Source organism: Enhydra lutris, unplaced genomic scaffold, assembly GCF_002288905.1.
Source record: "Enhydra lutris kenyoni isolate GAN:26980312 unplaced genomic scaffold, ASM228890v2 scaffoldscaffold10, whole genome shotgun sequence".
In the NCBI taxonomy this organism is placed as follows: domain Eukaryota; kingdom Metazoa; phylum Chordata; class Mammalia; order Carnivora; family Mustelidae; genus Enhydra; species Enhydra lutris.
Genome location: NW_019154094.1, coordinates 7,927,229 through 7,941,982, shown reverse-complemented (window position 1 = coordinate 7,941,982; position 14,754 = coordinate 7,927,229). Strand labels below are relative to the sequence as shown.

The 14,754-nt window shown below is 60.2% G+C and overlaps 2 protein-coding genes across 3 annotated transcripts; one reads left to right on the top strand and one right to left on the bottom strand.

Annotated features, from left to right (window-relative positions):
- The first annotated feature begins 820 nt into the window (after positions 1-820).
- On the top strand, positions 821-5,540 carry LOC111144101 (macrophage stimulating 1). The gene is made up of 18 exons (XM_022498230.1): positions 821-908; positions 1,565-1,712; positions 1,786-1,898; positions 1,976-2,090; positions 2,179-2,315; positions 2,390-2,510; positions 2,648-2,766; positions 2,942-3,110; positions 3,297-3,427; positions 3,510-3,612; positions 3,765-3,901; positions 3,989-4,024; positions 4,107-4,227; positions 4,406-4,483; positions 4,616-4,762; positions 4,851-4,957; positions 5,038-5,177; positions 5,306-5,540. Exons 1-18 carry the CDS (start codon positions 857-859, stop codon positions 5,465-5,467), a joined length of 2,136 nt encoding a protein of 711 aa, XP_022353938.1. The 5' UTR covers positions 821-856; the 3' UTR covers positions 5,468-5,540.
- Positions 5,541-5,956: 416 nt separating this feature from the next.
- Positions 5,957-14,693, bottom strand: LOC111144111 (acylaminoacyl-peptide hydrolase). 2 transcript variants are annotated; one of them, XM_022498246.1, is made up of 22 exons: positions 14,643-14,693; positions 14,435-14,567; positions 13,761-13,887; positions 13,258-13,351; positions 13,085-13,160; positions 12,833-12,996; positions 12,564-12,701; positions 12,376-12,467; positions 12,253-12,293; positions 12,047-12,168; positions 11,646-11,706; positions 10,350-10,447; positions 9,648-9,699; positions 8,716-8,804; positions 8,120-8,258; positions 7,579-7,662; positions 7,420-7,500; positions 7,032-7,120; positions 6,733-6,923; positions 6,516-6,618; positions 6,322-6,428; positions 5,957-6,230 (listed from the first exon to the last, which is right to left on the bottom strand). In XM_022498246.1, the coding sequence occupies exons 1-22, from the start codon at positions 14,652-14,654 to the stop codon at positions 6,125-6,127; spliced, it is 2,199 nt and encodes a 732-aa protein (XP_022353954.1). In that variant the 5' UTR covers positions 14,655-14,693; the 3' UTR covers positions 5,957-6,124. The 2 variants fall into 2 exon arrangements, with proteins under 2 accessions (XP_022353954.1, XP_022353955.1); XM_022498247.1 differs by lacking the exons at positions 13,761-13,887; positions 14,435-14,567; positions 14,643-14,693 and adding an exon at positions 13,406-13,753 and having other exon boundaries at positions 13,258-13,325.
- Between the last annotated feature and the right edge of the window lie 61 nt (positions 14,694-14,754).

Here is a 14,754-nt window from a genome sequence, read left to right as displayed (position 1 = left end):
GCTTCCGCGCGAGGGAGCCCCCTCGCGGTCTCCAGCCGGGTCATTCCCGGCGTCGGCCTCGACCCACAGCCCAACCGCCTCTGACCCCCGCCTGTGCAGAAGCTCCTAGCTCATCCCGGGCCGAGCACCACGTCCTAACTGGGAGCCCCAGGCAGCTTATCTCAACTGCCACCTGTACTGGGAGGCCTGCCCCAGAGAATCCTAGAACATTTGAAAGGCTACCTGCCAGGGTCCCTGCTGTCTGTCACTCCCGCTTCCGTTCAGGCCGGACAGGTGGCCTCGCTTACCTTTCCTGGGATGGCACCTGTGACGTGGCGAGGGGAGCCTCTCTGGCTTCTGCTGCCAGGGGTGTGGGCTGACTTGCCTACAGCTGGGGCTGATAAGCCAGCAGAAGGGGCAGTCTGCTTTGAGGCTGGGTCAGGGAACATTTGCCACTTTACAGGGAAAAGCTGAGGCTTAGAAAAGATTAGTATCACACCACCCAGCGGCTGGAACCCAAGCCTCTGACACCAATCATGTCCACAGCACTCTTCTCTTCAGAGCAACATAGGCTGCAGAGGGTCTCCAACCCCACTCCAAGGTACATCAAGTGTCCCCGCTGAACACCTGCCCGCTACACAGGGCAGGGGCTAACTGTGCCAGGGTGAGGGCCCTTGCATTTCACCAAGGGGGCCTGAGGCCTGGATCTACCCCCATTGTGGCCACTGGGTCTTAGGTCAGGCTCCTGTAGGCCTCGAGTTGGGGCGGGAGTGTGGGGGTGGGGGTGGAGGCAGAGCCACCCAATCCCACAGCGACAGGTTTCACAACTTCCCGGATAGGGCTGTGGTGGGTCACAGTGCAACCTCCAGCCAGGAGCATGGGGTGGCTCCCACTCCTGCTGCTTCTGACGCAGTGCTCAGGGGTCCCTGGTGAGTGCCCCCCACCCTGATCCCCATTTGCCTTCAGGAAGGTATCATCCCTGGGCCCATCCTGCTATTCAAGGCAGGTGCTCTGTTTTCTACTGGTCATGGAGCGAAGAGTGCTCTTGGCTTCTTGTGCAGAGCGGGGCTGCCCCAGGAATACATAGAGACACTGCCTATTCCGGCCTGTGTTAGAATGTTTGCTGTAGCACGAGGCAGTGTGGGAACTGCATAGATGCACGCACACATGCAGGCAGTTACCCTAATGAGCCTAATCTAAGCTTCTAACCTAGCATATGCCCCCGTGCTGATGGAAGGCCAGACTTGGAGGCAGAATGCCTGGGTTGGGCATTCTGTACATGGGCTCCCACTAGGGGGCGCTGCCTGTGTACTAGGACAGCTCTGAGCCTTAAGGCGTTCTCAGCTGAGAGATGAAATTGGCTTCCTAGGGCAAGCACCATCACCCACCGCTCTCATTATAGTGCAGGTTTTAGACCTGGGCCTAGTGCCTTGCCCAGTAAACATGACCACTGGTGGTAACCACTATGTCTGGGCTTCTCCCACTCTGTACAGGGTCCATCCCAGAGGCCTTGTAGCTTTGATCCCCTGAATGAAGTGTGGATGTGCCAAAATCAATGTACTGACATGCATGCCCACCCCCGCAGGGCAGCGCTCGCCCCTGAATGACTTCCAGGTGCTCCGGGGTACAGAACTGCAACACCTGCGACACACGGTGGGGCCTGGTCCTTGGCAAGAGGATGTGGCTGATGCTGAGGAGTGTGCAGGGCGCTGCGGGCCCCTACTGGATTGCAGGTAAGTGACCGCAGGACGTAGATAAGATCGGGTGGCGGGTGAACCTGGGCGACCTTGTGCCTCGTCCTCCCAGGGCCTTCCACTACAATGTGAGCAGCCATGGTTGCCAGCTGTTGCCATGGACCCAGTACTCACCCTATACACAGCTGCAACGTTCGGGGCGCTGTGACCTCTTCCAAAAGAAAAGTAAGTGGCTGTGGAGAACGTGGGCCAGGGATAGGGCACGGAGGCCTCAGGCCGTGTTGACAACGGGTCTCTTCCAGACTACGTGCGAACCTGCATCATGGACAATGGGGTCAAGTACCGGGGCACAGTGGCCATCACCACTGACGGCCTACCCTGCCAGCACTGGAGCCAAAGATTCCCCAATGACCACAAGTAAGACAGACACCTCCCCTCTGTCCCTGCCCGGCCCTGCGCCTGCCCCCAACTCCAGCACGCACTCAACTGCTGCTCTCTTCCCCAGGTACACGCCCACACTCCGGAACGGCTTGGAGGAGAACTTCTGCCGCAACCCAGACCGGGACGCCGGAGGTCCCTGGTGCTACACGACAGACCCTGCAGTGCGCTTCCAGAGCTGTGGCATCAAGTCCTGCCGGGAGGGTAAGCGGCTCTGGGTCAAGACTGAAGGAACATGCCCACGCCCGTCTACGAGCCCACCGGCCTTGTCTTTGCAGCCGCTTGCGTTTGGTGCAATGGCGAGGATTACCGCGGCGCAGTGGACCGCACCGAGTCGGGACGCGAGTGTCAGCGCTGGGACCTGCAGCGTCCGCACGCGCACCCCTTTGAGCCCCGCAAGTGCGTGTAGGCGGGCTCCGCATCGCTGGGCCGGGCTAGGGGAGGGCCCAGGACTCCAAGGGCGGAACCCGAGAAACGGCAGGGGCCACACTGGTCCTGAGCGCCAGGGGCTTGTTCGCGCCCCGCTGCGCCCTCAGGTTCCTTGACAAAGATCTGGACGACAACTATTGCCGGAATCCTGATGGGTCCGAGCGGCCCTGGTGCTATACCACCGACCCACAGGTGGAGCGAGAGTTCTGCGACCTCCCCCGCTGCGGTAGGGCCCGAGGGCGGGGCCTGGGAGGGCACCTGGGAAACGTGGGGGGCGTGGCCTGCCTGCGGAGAGAGGAGTGACTGGGCGTGACCCGGCCGTGGACCCCCGGGAGTTGAACTCAGCCTCCGCCCCAGCCGCGCTCTCAGCTCCCACTCGGGCTCTGTCCCGTCCATCCAAGGGTCCGAAGCACAGCCGCGTCAGGAGGCCACGACTCTCAATTGCTTCCGCGGGAAGGGCGAGGGCTACCGGGGCACGGCCAACACCACCGCCGCGGGCGTGCCTTGCCAGCGGTGGGACGCGCAGAACCCACATCGGCATCGTTTTGTTCCAGAGAAATACGCTTGCAAGTGAGGTGGCGGGCCGCCGCTGGGGGGGCGTACCTTTGCAACTGGAACTTCTGGAGTGGGGTCCCGGGGCGGGGCTTGAAGGAAGGCGGGGTCGCGGGGGCGAGCGGAGGGAGGCGGGGCTCCAGCCCGAGGCTGGCTGGCTGGTGGGCTCGCCCCACCAAGCGCTGAGAGGAAGCACCCGCCCAGGGACCTTCGGGAAAACTTTTGCCGGAACCCCGACGGCTCTGAAGCGCCTTGGTGCTTTACGTCGCGGCCTGGCATGCGCGTGGCCTTCTGCTACCAGATCCCGCGCTGCGCCGACGACCTGCGGCCCGAAGGTAAGGCCCAAGCTGGGACTGGAAGCTTGGAGCCGAAGGGCTGGGGTGAGAACCCGCTAACTGCCGCCCCGGCCCGCCTCAGACTGCTACAACGGCGTGGGGGAGCGGTACCGCGGCTCGGTCAGCAGGACCCGCAAGGGCGTCGCGTGCCAGCACTGGTCTGCGGAGAAGCCGCACAAGCCGCAGTGAGTCGGTCGGCGCGCCCGACCCCTCCCGGACAAAGGCCATAGGCTCCCACCGGGCATATAGCCCTAGGGCGGCACGCCGTTGACTCCAACTGGAGCCCTGCGGGGGTTGGGGATTACCCTGCTAGGACACTGAGTCCTCTCCCGTCCAGGTTCACACCCACCTCCGCCCCCGACGCGCACCTGGAGGAGAACTTTTGCCGGAACCCGGATAGGGATAGCCATGGGCCCTGGTGCTACACTGCAGACCCTGGGACTCCGTTCGACTACTGTGCACTTCGGCGCTGCGGTAAGCAGGACACTCCCTCGGGGCCCGCCCCCTGCCTCCGCCTTTGAAGGCGGGCTTTCTCAACGCAGGTGAACTTGGTTCTTTCAGATGCTGACCAACCACCGTCCATCCTGGAGCCCCCAGGTATGCACTTGGGCCAGGCATGGGTTGGGGCCTCTTGGGGGCCTCCATCCATCCAGTTTCCCGAGGTCCATCTATCCCCCAGACCAGGTGGTGTTTGAGAAGTGTGGCAAGAGGGTGACCCGCTCGCACCAGCAGCGGTCTAGGCTGCGTGTGGTGGGGGGCCAGCCTGGGAACTCGCCCTGGACAGTCAGTTTGCGCAATCGGTGAGGCACAACTCCCTCTCCCTGAGAGAGGCTGAGGGGATAGCCGTATGACCTCTGCGCTTATGCCAAGGGAGTGGGAACCTGACCTGTCCCTGGCCTCAGGGGTCCTAGCCGAGAGATGGCAAGTCCAGCCTGTGTCCCAGAACTCACTGTTCCCTCCTAACCTCTAATCCTCCAGGCAGGGCCAGCATTTCTGTGGGGGTTCCCTAGTGAAGGAGCAGTGGGTACTGACTGCCCGCCAGTGCTTCTCCTCCTGGTGAGCCTCCCCTGGGTATGGGGACCCCATCCCACCCCTCTGCCTTCATCTGCCCCTTAGCTACCTTTCCCAGGTGAGCCCTGGGGCAGCAGACTATGAGTCATGACTGATCTAGCAGAGCTTCTCCCCCAGCCATGTGCCTCTCATGGGCTATGAGGTGTGGTTGGGCACCCTGTTCCAGAACCCACAGCCGGGGGAGCCAGGCCTACAGCAGGTCCCAGTGGCCAAGATGGTGTGCGGGCCCTCAGGCTCCCAGCTTGTTCTGCTCAAGCTGGAGAGGTGTGTGACAAGTCAAGAGGTGTGTTTGGGGGGGGGGGGGGCTGAGCCTTGTGGGCTTACATGCTGAGTACCCTCATTCCCATTAAAGACCTGTGACCCTGAACCAGCGAGTAGCCCTGATCTGCCTGCCCCCTGAGCGGTATGTGGTGCCTCCAGGCACCAAGTGTGAGATTGCAGGCTGGGGTGAGACCAAAGGTAAGAAAGAACAAGGTGCAGGGGCGTGGACTACCCCAGGCCAGGAGGCCCTCTCCTCCTCCCCACTCTTATCACTGTAGGTACAGGGAACAATGAAGTTCTAATTGTGGCCTCGCTGAACGTCATCTCCAACCAGGAATGTAATGTCAAGCACCGAGGACGTGTACGGGAGAATGAGATGTGCACTGAGGGACTCTTGGCACCTGTGGGTGCCTGTGAGGTCAGTGCTGGGGTACCCATTCTTAGCTCAGGGAGGGCCTGGGAACTGGAAAATGTACTACTTTATCCCCAAGGAGGCTAGTGTCTGCCTTGGCCCAGGGCGCCCTTACCAGTTCTTCCATCTACCAGGGTGACTACGGGGGCCCACTCGCCTGCTTTACCCATGACTGCTGGGTCCTGGAGGGAATTATAATCCCCAACCGAGTGTGCGCCCGGCCCCGATGGCCAGCCATCTTCATGCGCGTCTCTGTGTTTACGGACTGGATTCACAAGGTCATGCGGCTGGGCTAAGCCCAACTTCAATCCCATGTACTTTGGAGAGTACAGAGCCTCCTGTCAGACATAAAGCTGCCTCTCCTCTTTACACCCGTGCAGGGTGCTTCTTAGCCTCTGCTGGGAAATCCGTCGGTGTAGGCCCTTCCTAGGGCCTAGGCGGCTCAAGGCTGGCACAGCTGGGCTGGTAGACCTCATTTTAGGACTGCTTTAGCCTGTAGGCGATCTGGAAGGGCAGGTCCTCACTAGTTCCCTAGATAAACTGCTGGTAAGAGGAGGGTGTTGTAGGGCAGTTTCCTAACAGAAGGGGGCCAGAGCAGAGGGAGCTAAGCCCGGTGAGATCCCAGTTGACCTTGACAGGCAGCGGCTGAGCCTCTCACTGTCCCCTCCCCCTCACACTGCAGGTGGGGGAGGTCCTTAAAGTTACCATGCCCAGGGCCTATGGCACTCTGAACCCCAACGGGGAGGCTGGGTTTAGGGATGGCTTGGTACAAAGTACCAGCAGGAGCCAGACTCTGTGTCCTCATTTATTATGACCATATAGCCTGCATTCCTCTGCTCACCCATCCAGGAAGTCCAGAACCCAGGAATCCTCTTGCCGATCTGCCAGACCCTGGGGCTCTCCAAGAGCGAAGTGTGGCTCATGCCAACCAGCTCATGCAGGGAAGCGGGGCTTCAGCTGCCCAAGTGCGCGTGCAGCCAGAGCACAGCATTCATGAAGCTGTCTGACTCCACCTCCACTTCTGAAAGTGCGTGGGTGCTTTTAGGATAGAGCAGGAGCCTGTAGTGGTTGTAGTGGCAATCTTTAAGGCTGGAGGGTTCTCCCCTGCTCACCTGCCCACCAGCTGTCAGGACTGTCCTGCTGCACTCACCTAACAGGCACGTTCCGAGCTTTGAGGGCACGGTAATACTCCATGCCCTGCTTGAAGGGCACACGCCGGTCCTCCTGGCCCAGCATCAGGAGCAGCGGGGTCTTCACCTGGGCAGGTGGGGAGTGGTGGTGGTGAGCCGGGCCCCGAGGCTCTGGACAGACTGGCAGCATCCGGAAAGGGGGAGGGCCACCTACCTGAGGGGTATACTTGATGGGGGACTTGTCCAGCATCTCGGCCCACACGCTGAGGTCTGGCAGGCAGTCGCTGCTGTAGGGGAACCCAGCCTCCACCACGCACCTGTAAGAGACGGCACTGAAGCTGCCCCAAGAGCCCTGGAGCTTGCGGGGGCTTCACTGTCGGGGAGGGGCAAGGCAACCCAGAGAAGGGCAGGCGCCTGTGGAGCACACCCACCAGTCAGGGATGTCGGTGGAGCCCATCATGGAGGCGATGTTGATCACAGGGTTCCTCGCCACGCAGGCACCATAGGTCTCAGGGTACTGACCAATCAGGTGGCAGGAGAGGAAGCCACCGTGGGAACCACCCATAAGAGCCACTCGGTCAGCATCAAAGTGTTCTTCCTGGAGCACCTGCTCTACTGCGAACTACAGGGTGGGGCAGAGAGTGCTGCAGCCAGCTGCCTCCCCACCCCCGAATGGAACACACCCCGACGGTTTACCCTCCAGCCGCCCAGAAGCCCCGGCCCCTGCTACCTGGACGTCCTTCACATCCTGGTGGCCCACGTTGCCGGGAAGGGAGAGGATGCTGTCCTGGCCAAAACCCGTGGAACCACGATAGTTCACTGGAGGCCAGGGAGGAACCAGACAGGGTGGTCGGTGACATGCCCGGCCCCATGGTCGCACTTTCAACCCATGTGAAGCAGGCCTTGGGGCCGGCTGCTCCATGGACTCTCAAGGCACTGGGCCAAGAGACTTGAGGCTGTTGTCCAGTGACCACAGCACCCTCTGCGTGGAAGTCCCTGGTAATGGCTGCCAGGTCTGGGCTATATACAGGCCTAGAGACTTGGGTGGCACCTGTGGTGCCTGTCCCACCCTCTCCCCCTCCACAGCTCACCACTGCAGCAGGGTCCTGCTCACTCACCCAGGAGTACCGCAAAACCCATCTTGCAAAGCATGGCTGGGAAGAGCATCCAGGCAGTGACAAAGGATGAATGGGGTCCCCCTGCAGACATGGAGCAGAGAGTGAGAGCCAGCTAGGATGGGTAGTAGGAGGGCAGCAGATCTTAGACCAGATGCCTACCATGGGGCATGACCACCATGGGCACTTGGGTCTTATCGGGAGGGTTGCTGGGCTGCAGAAGAATTGCTTCAAAGTCAAGGCCAGCTGCAGGGAGAAAGCAGGAGTCAGCAGAGCCAGAGCCACCGCCCAGGGGGCTCTCCCAGCCGAGGCCTGAGCCGTAGCTGTAGGTCTGGGGCTGACATCTGAAAGAAAGATCTGGTCAAGGTAGCCTGCACCAAGACACCCCAGGAGGTCCTACTCCTGTCCTAACTGGGGAGTCCCACTCTGTCAGGACAGCATTCTGGGTGAGGTGTGATGGTCAGAGGCCTCAAGTAAGGTGGTGTGTTTGGGTCTTGGTTTCCCCACCACAGAGCATTTGGCCTGGTGATGCCCAGCTCCGATTCCCAGAGTAGGCACCCACATACCCATACCCAGACACTACTCCCCATGAGCATGCACCCTGGAGAACCCCATGAGAGAACCCCCGGAGGCACGGAAGGTGGCCACAGGTGCTGTGTGCTGGGGAACTTGGGATGTGTCTCTCTGCCCCAGCCCAGCTCACCATACTGCACGTTCTCTTGCTCTGGGGGTGGCTGCAATACCCGGATGGCCCAGGAGATGTCGGGAATAGGCTCGGCCTCCTCCAGGGACACCCATAATACTTCATGCTCCTTCCCTGCAGGAGGCAGGAACCCAACTTTCTGCCAAGGGGAAAGAGCGTGTCATGGGTGGCCTGGCTGCCTCCCTGCCCTTCCACCTCTGCCAGAGTGGGAGGCGGGCAGCTCTCACTCTGCTGGGCCTTCTACCCACCTCTGGAGCATACATCATAGACTCCTGTTGAGAGCTGGTATGTGCACAGGCACTCAACACATGAACACGCACCCTGTCCTCCTGAGCTTTTAGGCTCTGCTGTCTCCTTATGCTCCATTCTGCCGGAGGACCAGGCACTTTCCCAGGCACCCCGTTCTTTATAGAGCAGACCTACACCAGGTAGCTCCTCTCCATGGGCGCCAAACCCTTGTGGATCATGCCGGGCTGGGCCCGCGTCTTGGCTTCCCACATGCTGACCAGCCCCAGTCAGACGCAGGCCAGCTCCCTGACCTGGGGAGCTCGGCCTGCAGAGAACCCTCACCCGGTCTGGGGCCCAGCAACACTCACCAGACTTGGGGGCAGGCTGGGCGTGGAGAACTGTGCCACCATGAGGTCCTGGTCAATTGTGAGGAGTTTCCAGCTTCCACCTGACCCCCCTGGAGAAGGCAGATGCCACCACCTTTCCCACCCGCTCCCCGCACGGCCAGAGTCCCAGGCCAGTGGCTCTACGCCAGGGCGCCCCTTTCACCCTGAGAAGCAAATGAATACCCACAAAAAGACTGCCACAAACACCCCACTGCATGCAGCCCTGGGTGAGCCTCCTGATGAGTCCCTTGTTCAGCAGATGCCAACTAAGCCCAGGGACTGAAAACCCAGGGCCAATGGCAAACTGCCATGGCATGTCCATCCACGACTTCATGACTACAGTCTGCGGGGGCGGGATGGGGGGGGCGCAGCTAGGCCTTAGGGGGTTGGAGTGGTGCTGGTTTTGGGCCATGGGATTCATGGAGATTCTCCAGCATGGATGTATGATGTACAGTTTAGCAACAATACTCTGGAGTCTTTGTGGAGGAAGGACTACAGTTAGGGCAGGCAGAGGACTCAAAAGATGTTTTAGGGGCAGAATCACAGGCCCAGATAAGAGGCAGATGAGCAAGCCAACATAGGGTTTCTCAGGGGCCCTGGGATAGCAGAGCTGCCTCTGCCTGAGGTTTGGGAGGTCGGGGAAGGATGACTCTGGCAGATCTCGGCAAGAGATAATTTTGTAGGTTTGAGAAGCGGGGTGTGCTGAGGCAGGGCCAGGATGTGCAGAGCAGAGTGGAGCAGGGGAGGCAGTCTGCTGGCTGGGAAGGTCCTGCATGGTCAGGGTCCTTGCGAGATGCAGTAAAGGCTGCGGGATAGTCAGTGGTGCAGAGTGGCCAAGGGTGCCACTACTGCCCCATGGCCGGAGCTCCAGTCCCTCCCCTGGCCTGGCTGGGCTGCTCCCCAGCCCTGCTCACCAGCTGTCAGGGAGGTCACACTGCCCATCTGGGTGTCCACAACGAACAGGTCCTGAAGCAGAGGGGGAGACACATGTGGCACCACATCCGAGAGCCCTCTGGGCCCCTCCCCCCACCTGCTCTCTGCCCTTTTAGGGACCCCTGAGCCAGGCCAGGGCTATGAGCCACTATGACAATGGCTCCTCAGTTGCCACTGGTAGTGGTCTGGAGGCCTGGACTCAAATCCCAGCCCCATCGCCACTTGCAGAGGGACCCCAGGCAAGGCAAGGAATGGCACTGAGCCCCCGAGCTAGTGTAAGGAACAAATGATCTCACACTCAAAGAAAAAGCTTGGCATACTGTAGGTGTCCCTATCCAAGCCCTAGGAGGAAGCCTCTGTCCCATCTCCATCAGCCCCCCATATAGTGTTCGGGAGCCTACCTAGGGGCAGCACCCTGACTCCCAACTGGAAATGCCTGGGAGGAAGGGGAATTGTACCCCTGCATCAGGAGAAAAGGCCAAGGGCTCCGCTGTGGGGCATCAGGCCAGGCAAGCAGCCGGGCTCCTCAAGAAAGAGTCCAGGACAGGGGCAGATAGGGCCCAAAGGGGCTTGTAAGACCTTGGGGCTGGGCATTACACCAGCAGTGTGCAGAGGCTACACCCTAGGCCCAGGGCTCCTGGAGGTTGATCAGTGGGGCTGTGTCTCAACATGAGGCTCCTTACCTGCCGGCTCCGCTGAGCTGAGTCAAAAACCACTCTCTGGCTGTCAGCTGACCAGCATCCCAAAGGCAGAAGGCTGCAGTAGATCCCAGAGAAGTTCTCTGCAAAGATAGGAGGGCTGAGGCCACGTGCAGCAGTGGGGGTGTGGGAGGTCAAGCCTATGAGGCAGGCTGGGCTGCTGGGAAGCTCCCTCCAGGGCCCCTGTAACTGTGACAGAATGACAGTCCTACACACGGCAGGGCGGTGGCTAGATGATGAGGAGCTGCCTGAAGAGGGAGCTGGGAGAAGAGGCCTCTGAGGGCCCGGGAGAGGCAGAGCTCAAGCGCTTCTGAGAAAAACCATTGCTGCTTGGAAGAAATGCACTGGCTCTCCTATGAGCTGCTCTCACCGAGACCCTGGTAGGCACCGAGTGCTGTAACCAAGGCAACACCTGTCTGTCTGTCCCTTATGGTGCTCAGCAGAGTGTCTGGCAGAGAGGGTTGAATATAGTACCATTCATTTAACCCTCACTACAATGCTATCAAGAAGACAAGGGCTACCACTTCCCACAGATAATAAACGGACGCTCAGGGAGGTGAGGATGCCATCCAAGGACACACAGCTGATAAGGAACAGCTGGGATTCAGACCAGGTCCCCACCACTGCATCCCTGCATCTCTGAAGATAAACAGGCCATGACTTTTCCATTGGACCCCTGGAGCTGACCAGGTAGCCTGAAAAAAAAGAGACTGGCCTGAAAAAAGAGACCTCATGTCCTTGAGATGGTCCAGGATCCCAAATAAAGTGGTGAGCACTTGAGACTGTGACCGGAACTTCTCAGCCAAGAGCCACCCACCCAGAGATTCCACTGACTCAAAGGCTTAGATGGGACAAACACTTGGGTGGTGGCTGGGAGTGGGACAATGCAGCACCCTCGAGCTCAGAGCCTTTCAAGTAGGACATTCCAACCTAGTGTGCTTTCTAAGACCCCTCGGAGCAGGGGTTTCAACCAGCCACCGAAAGCACAGGATCCAACTAGGAGCTGCAGCACGGGGAGGACACCATCTAAATCCCCTGCCAGCTTGGGCCACTCTGATCTCAGCTCTGGTCCAGATGACTTCCTCCTCTCAGAACTGTCCCCTGTGGTGAGGGCCCCGTTCCCTGCGCAGGCTGGGCCTGGAGCTGGCCCAGAAGGGAGGGACACTTCAGACAGAACTCAGGACAGAAGAGCCGAGGCAGCTGGCCTGGCAGAGGGCTAACAGATGGCAGGAAAACAGAACTGCAGGCTCCACTGTACCCAAGCGGAGACATGCCCCTTACCTCCCAGCTGCCGAGGCACGACATCCACTACCACTGAGGTGACCTTGGTATACCAATCATACTGCAAGAGAACACACTGGTCAGGCCTACCAGGGGACTGGCGGTGTCCTGGGGGCACAGAGCTCTGTATCCATCTTCTTCTCTGACAGCCCTGGAGAGCCTCAGAGGAGGGGAGGACGTGAGGCAAGCCTGACGTATTTCCTTTCTGATGACCTGGACAGATGTCTGAAGGGGCCTGTGACTCCCAAGGAGCTCTTCCTGGGCAAGGACCAATGCTCTTGTGACTGCCGGCTATATCCCACCCCACGTAGAGCCTGACCACGGGCAGGTGAGAAGCAAAGAGAGCTCCCATCCACCATCCCTTCCTTGGGCTGACCACTCCGCGCCTTCCTCCAGCTCACCAGACACAGCTGGCTACACTGATGATGGGGGACCAGAGACGGGTACCGCAGGTAGACGATGCGACACTGGTCTGGGCTCAGGCGGGGAGAAGACACAGCCAGAGAGTCATCTGAGAGAAGCTCTAGACCAGACGAAAATGTGAGCACCGTGCAGGCTAGCAGGGCCAGCATATGTCAGCAAAGCACAGGGGGCCACCAGCACTTACCACACTGACCGCCAGTGAGGTCCACGTAGTACAGGGCTGACCTGGAACCACCAGAGAGACACTCAGCTTCAGAGCCAGCTGGAGCTGCAAGGCCCCCTCCCCGGCCCCACCCTGCTTCCTCACCTGCGATTGCTGCAGAAGCGGATGCCCAGCCGGAAGGGCTCATGCCACCAGCCTACAAACACCACGCCTGTGTCTCCAGGGGCCCAGAATGCCTATAACCAAAACCCCGGAGCAAGGGTGAACAAGGGGCAGCAGCTCAAGCTGGGCTCCCAGACTCCAGGAGTGAGGCAGGCTGAGTCAGTGCTAACCTGTCCAGGGGACACATTGTCAGGGACCCCCTCAAGCACAGAGATGTTGCCGCTCTCGATGTCCAGCACGCAGAGCACAGGAGTGCTTTTGGAAACCATGTTTTCTCCCCAGTCTTCATAAAACACAAACTGATCCCCCTAAGAATACAAGATACTCAGTGTCCAGCCTGTCTTACCTCCCCAGTTCTGACAGTCACGATATGGGCAAGGAGCCCTGAGGCCTAGGCTGCCCAGGAGGGGCTTCATGGACTGGCCATAAACATTAGCACCTTGACGGCCTGGTCTGGTTTCTTCGGCCTGGTCATCTCATCATCACTGCCGCTGATGTCCAAGGCTTTTGTCTGAAAGAAGGACTCAGCCTTTGGGCGCCTCTTCTCTGCCACATACAACAAGTGTGTCTCCGAGTGCGACCAGGACAAGCAGCCAAAGCAGTCTGGGTGTAAGGAAGGCTGATCAGGGGGAGCCCTGGGCTCCGGCTGCCCCTCCTGTCCACCCTGTCTGCTCACCAGCCAGCTGCCTACCATCCTCGTATACAAGCCCATGTTTCTCCAGCACCGACAGGTTGAAGCTCTTGAGCTTCCGGTTCTTCTCCCACACCTGAGGACATCTGGGCATCAGGTTACCTGCCCCCCAACAGAGCCTCATCTGTGGGACAGAGCCCCCAGTCACCCATCGCCTGCCCATGCAGACTCACCTCCAGGAACTGCTTCTCCTCCCCAGGGCTCGTGCCTCCAGCTTTGCGCAGCACAGCTTTCATGGTGCCTGAAGGAGAGTCTCTGCTCAGCAGCCTGAGGAGGACATGGGGTAGCAGGTCATGGTCATAACCCACAGTCCCATCCTACCTCCTTCCTGGCCGCAACCTCCTAGACAAGATTCTTGAGACTGGTCCACATCTGCCCCTGCAGCCCCTGTAGCTCCGTTACAGCAGCTGGCCTTGCCTCTCCTGCCTGGGGAAAAGGCTCTACTCTCCCCAGCCTTCCTGAAGCTCCACAGGCTCTAGTCCACGCCCAAGTTTGGACAAAGCCTCCAGTGCTTATCAGGCCATGTCTATAGAGAACACATGAGCTCCCAAGGGGCAAGAACCTGGCTCCTGGCCTCCCTTCAGGGCCCTACCTGCACCAAGGCACATGGCAAGGCTTCATAAAAGGCTTGCAGACAGCTGTGGCCTTGCCCACAAGCTTCTTCCCTCAAACTTACTCCCCCCGGGTCTCCACACTGTTGCCCGCAGGCCCTGAGAACACCACTGAGTCCCCATCATGGAACACCAGGTACTGGCGGCAGAATCGAATGTTCTCCATGCGTTCCAGGTCCCTCTGGGTCCACTCTGTGAGGAGAGGCATGAGACTTAATTTGAGTTGACCAGTACCAGCACAGGCTCCTCTCAGCCCCTCAAAAGGAAGGCCCAGCCCACCTCCGCAGTCTGTCTTGATATTCTGGAAGCAGGATGGACAACACTTAGTCACAACTCAAGTCTAGGCCTGAGCTGATGGCATGTCAGAGAGAAACTACTACTCTGCTCCCAGCACCCACCCCCATCCTAGAACTTGAGGGGAGCCAGGCACCTGTAGGGGATACGGTGAGGGAAGAGCCTACAAGGCCCACGCCGTGTATCCCAGTCTGAATTCTACTCCCACATCCTCAACTCGTGCACTCAAGGGCATCAAGCCACAGCGCACCGAGCAGCGTCCCCCATACACCTGTACAGGGTCCACTGAGGGGTGCACCTTCCCACACCACTTTCTCCAAGCCCCGTCCTCCTCCACACACTCGGGCGCACTGTCAAGCAGCAAGCCCTCCACATCTCCCTCCTCTCCACGCGTGCGCACGGCTCCGGAACGGGTCCGCCCCTCGATTCCCCTCCATCCACACACCGGTGTGCACCGTCCGGTAGCGGCCCCCGTACTGCGTGATGACATCCGGGCCCAGGCAGGCGGCGCTCAGCGTGGGCTGGCGGCTAAGGCCCCGGTACAGCGCCGCCGCCTCCTCGGGCTCATTCAGCAGCACCTGCGCAGGGGACACACCAGGGTCAGGCCCGGCCCGGGCTGCAAGGACCACGGGCACCGCGGGCCGAGCCCTCACCTGGCGCTCCATGGTACCTCTCGGCCGCCGGGGCGGGGCGGCGCGGGCTGGCGCCCGGAAGTGAGGCTCTGGGGGGAGGAGCCAGGAGCGGCCCACCTCCCCCCGCCCTTCG

Coding starts and splice junctions, on each gene's coding strand:
- LOC111144111 (XM_022498246.1), bottom strand. Junction 12,169..12,252: donor CCTCACTGGCGGTCAGTGTG/GTAAGTGCTGGT, acceptor CGTCTGGTCTAG/AGCTTCTCTCAGATGACTCT. Junction 9,700..10,349: donor CAGCTCAGCGGAGCCGGCAG/GTAAGGAGCCTC, acceptor CCTCTGCTTCAG/GACCTGTTCGTTGTGGACAC.
- LOC111144101 (XM_022498230.1), top strand. CDS start 857: ATGGGGTGGCTCCCACTCCTGCTGCTTCTGACGCAGTGCTCAGGGGTC. Junction 1,899..1,975: donor TGACCTCTTCCAAAAGAAAA/GTAAGTGGCTGT, acceptor GGTCTCTTCCAG/ACTACGTGCGAACCTGCATC. Junction 3,111..3,296: donor CCAGAGAAATACGCTTGCAA/GTGAGGTGGCGG, acceptor GCACCCGCCCAG/GGACCTTCGGGAAAACTTTT.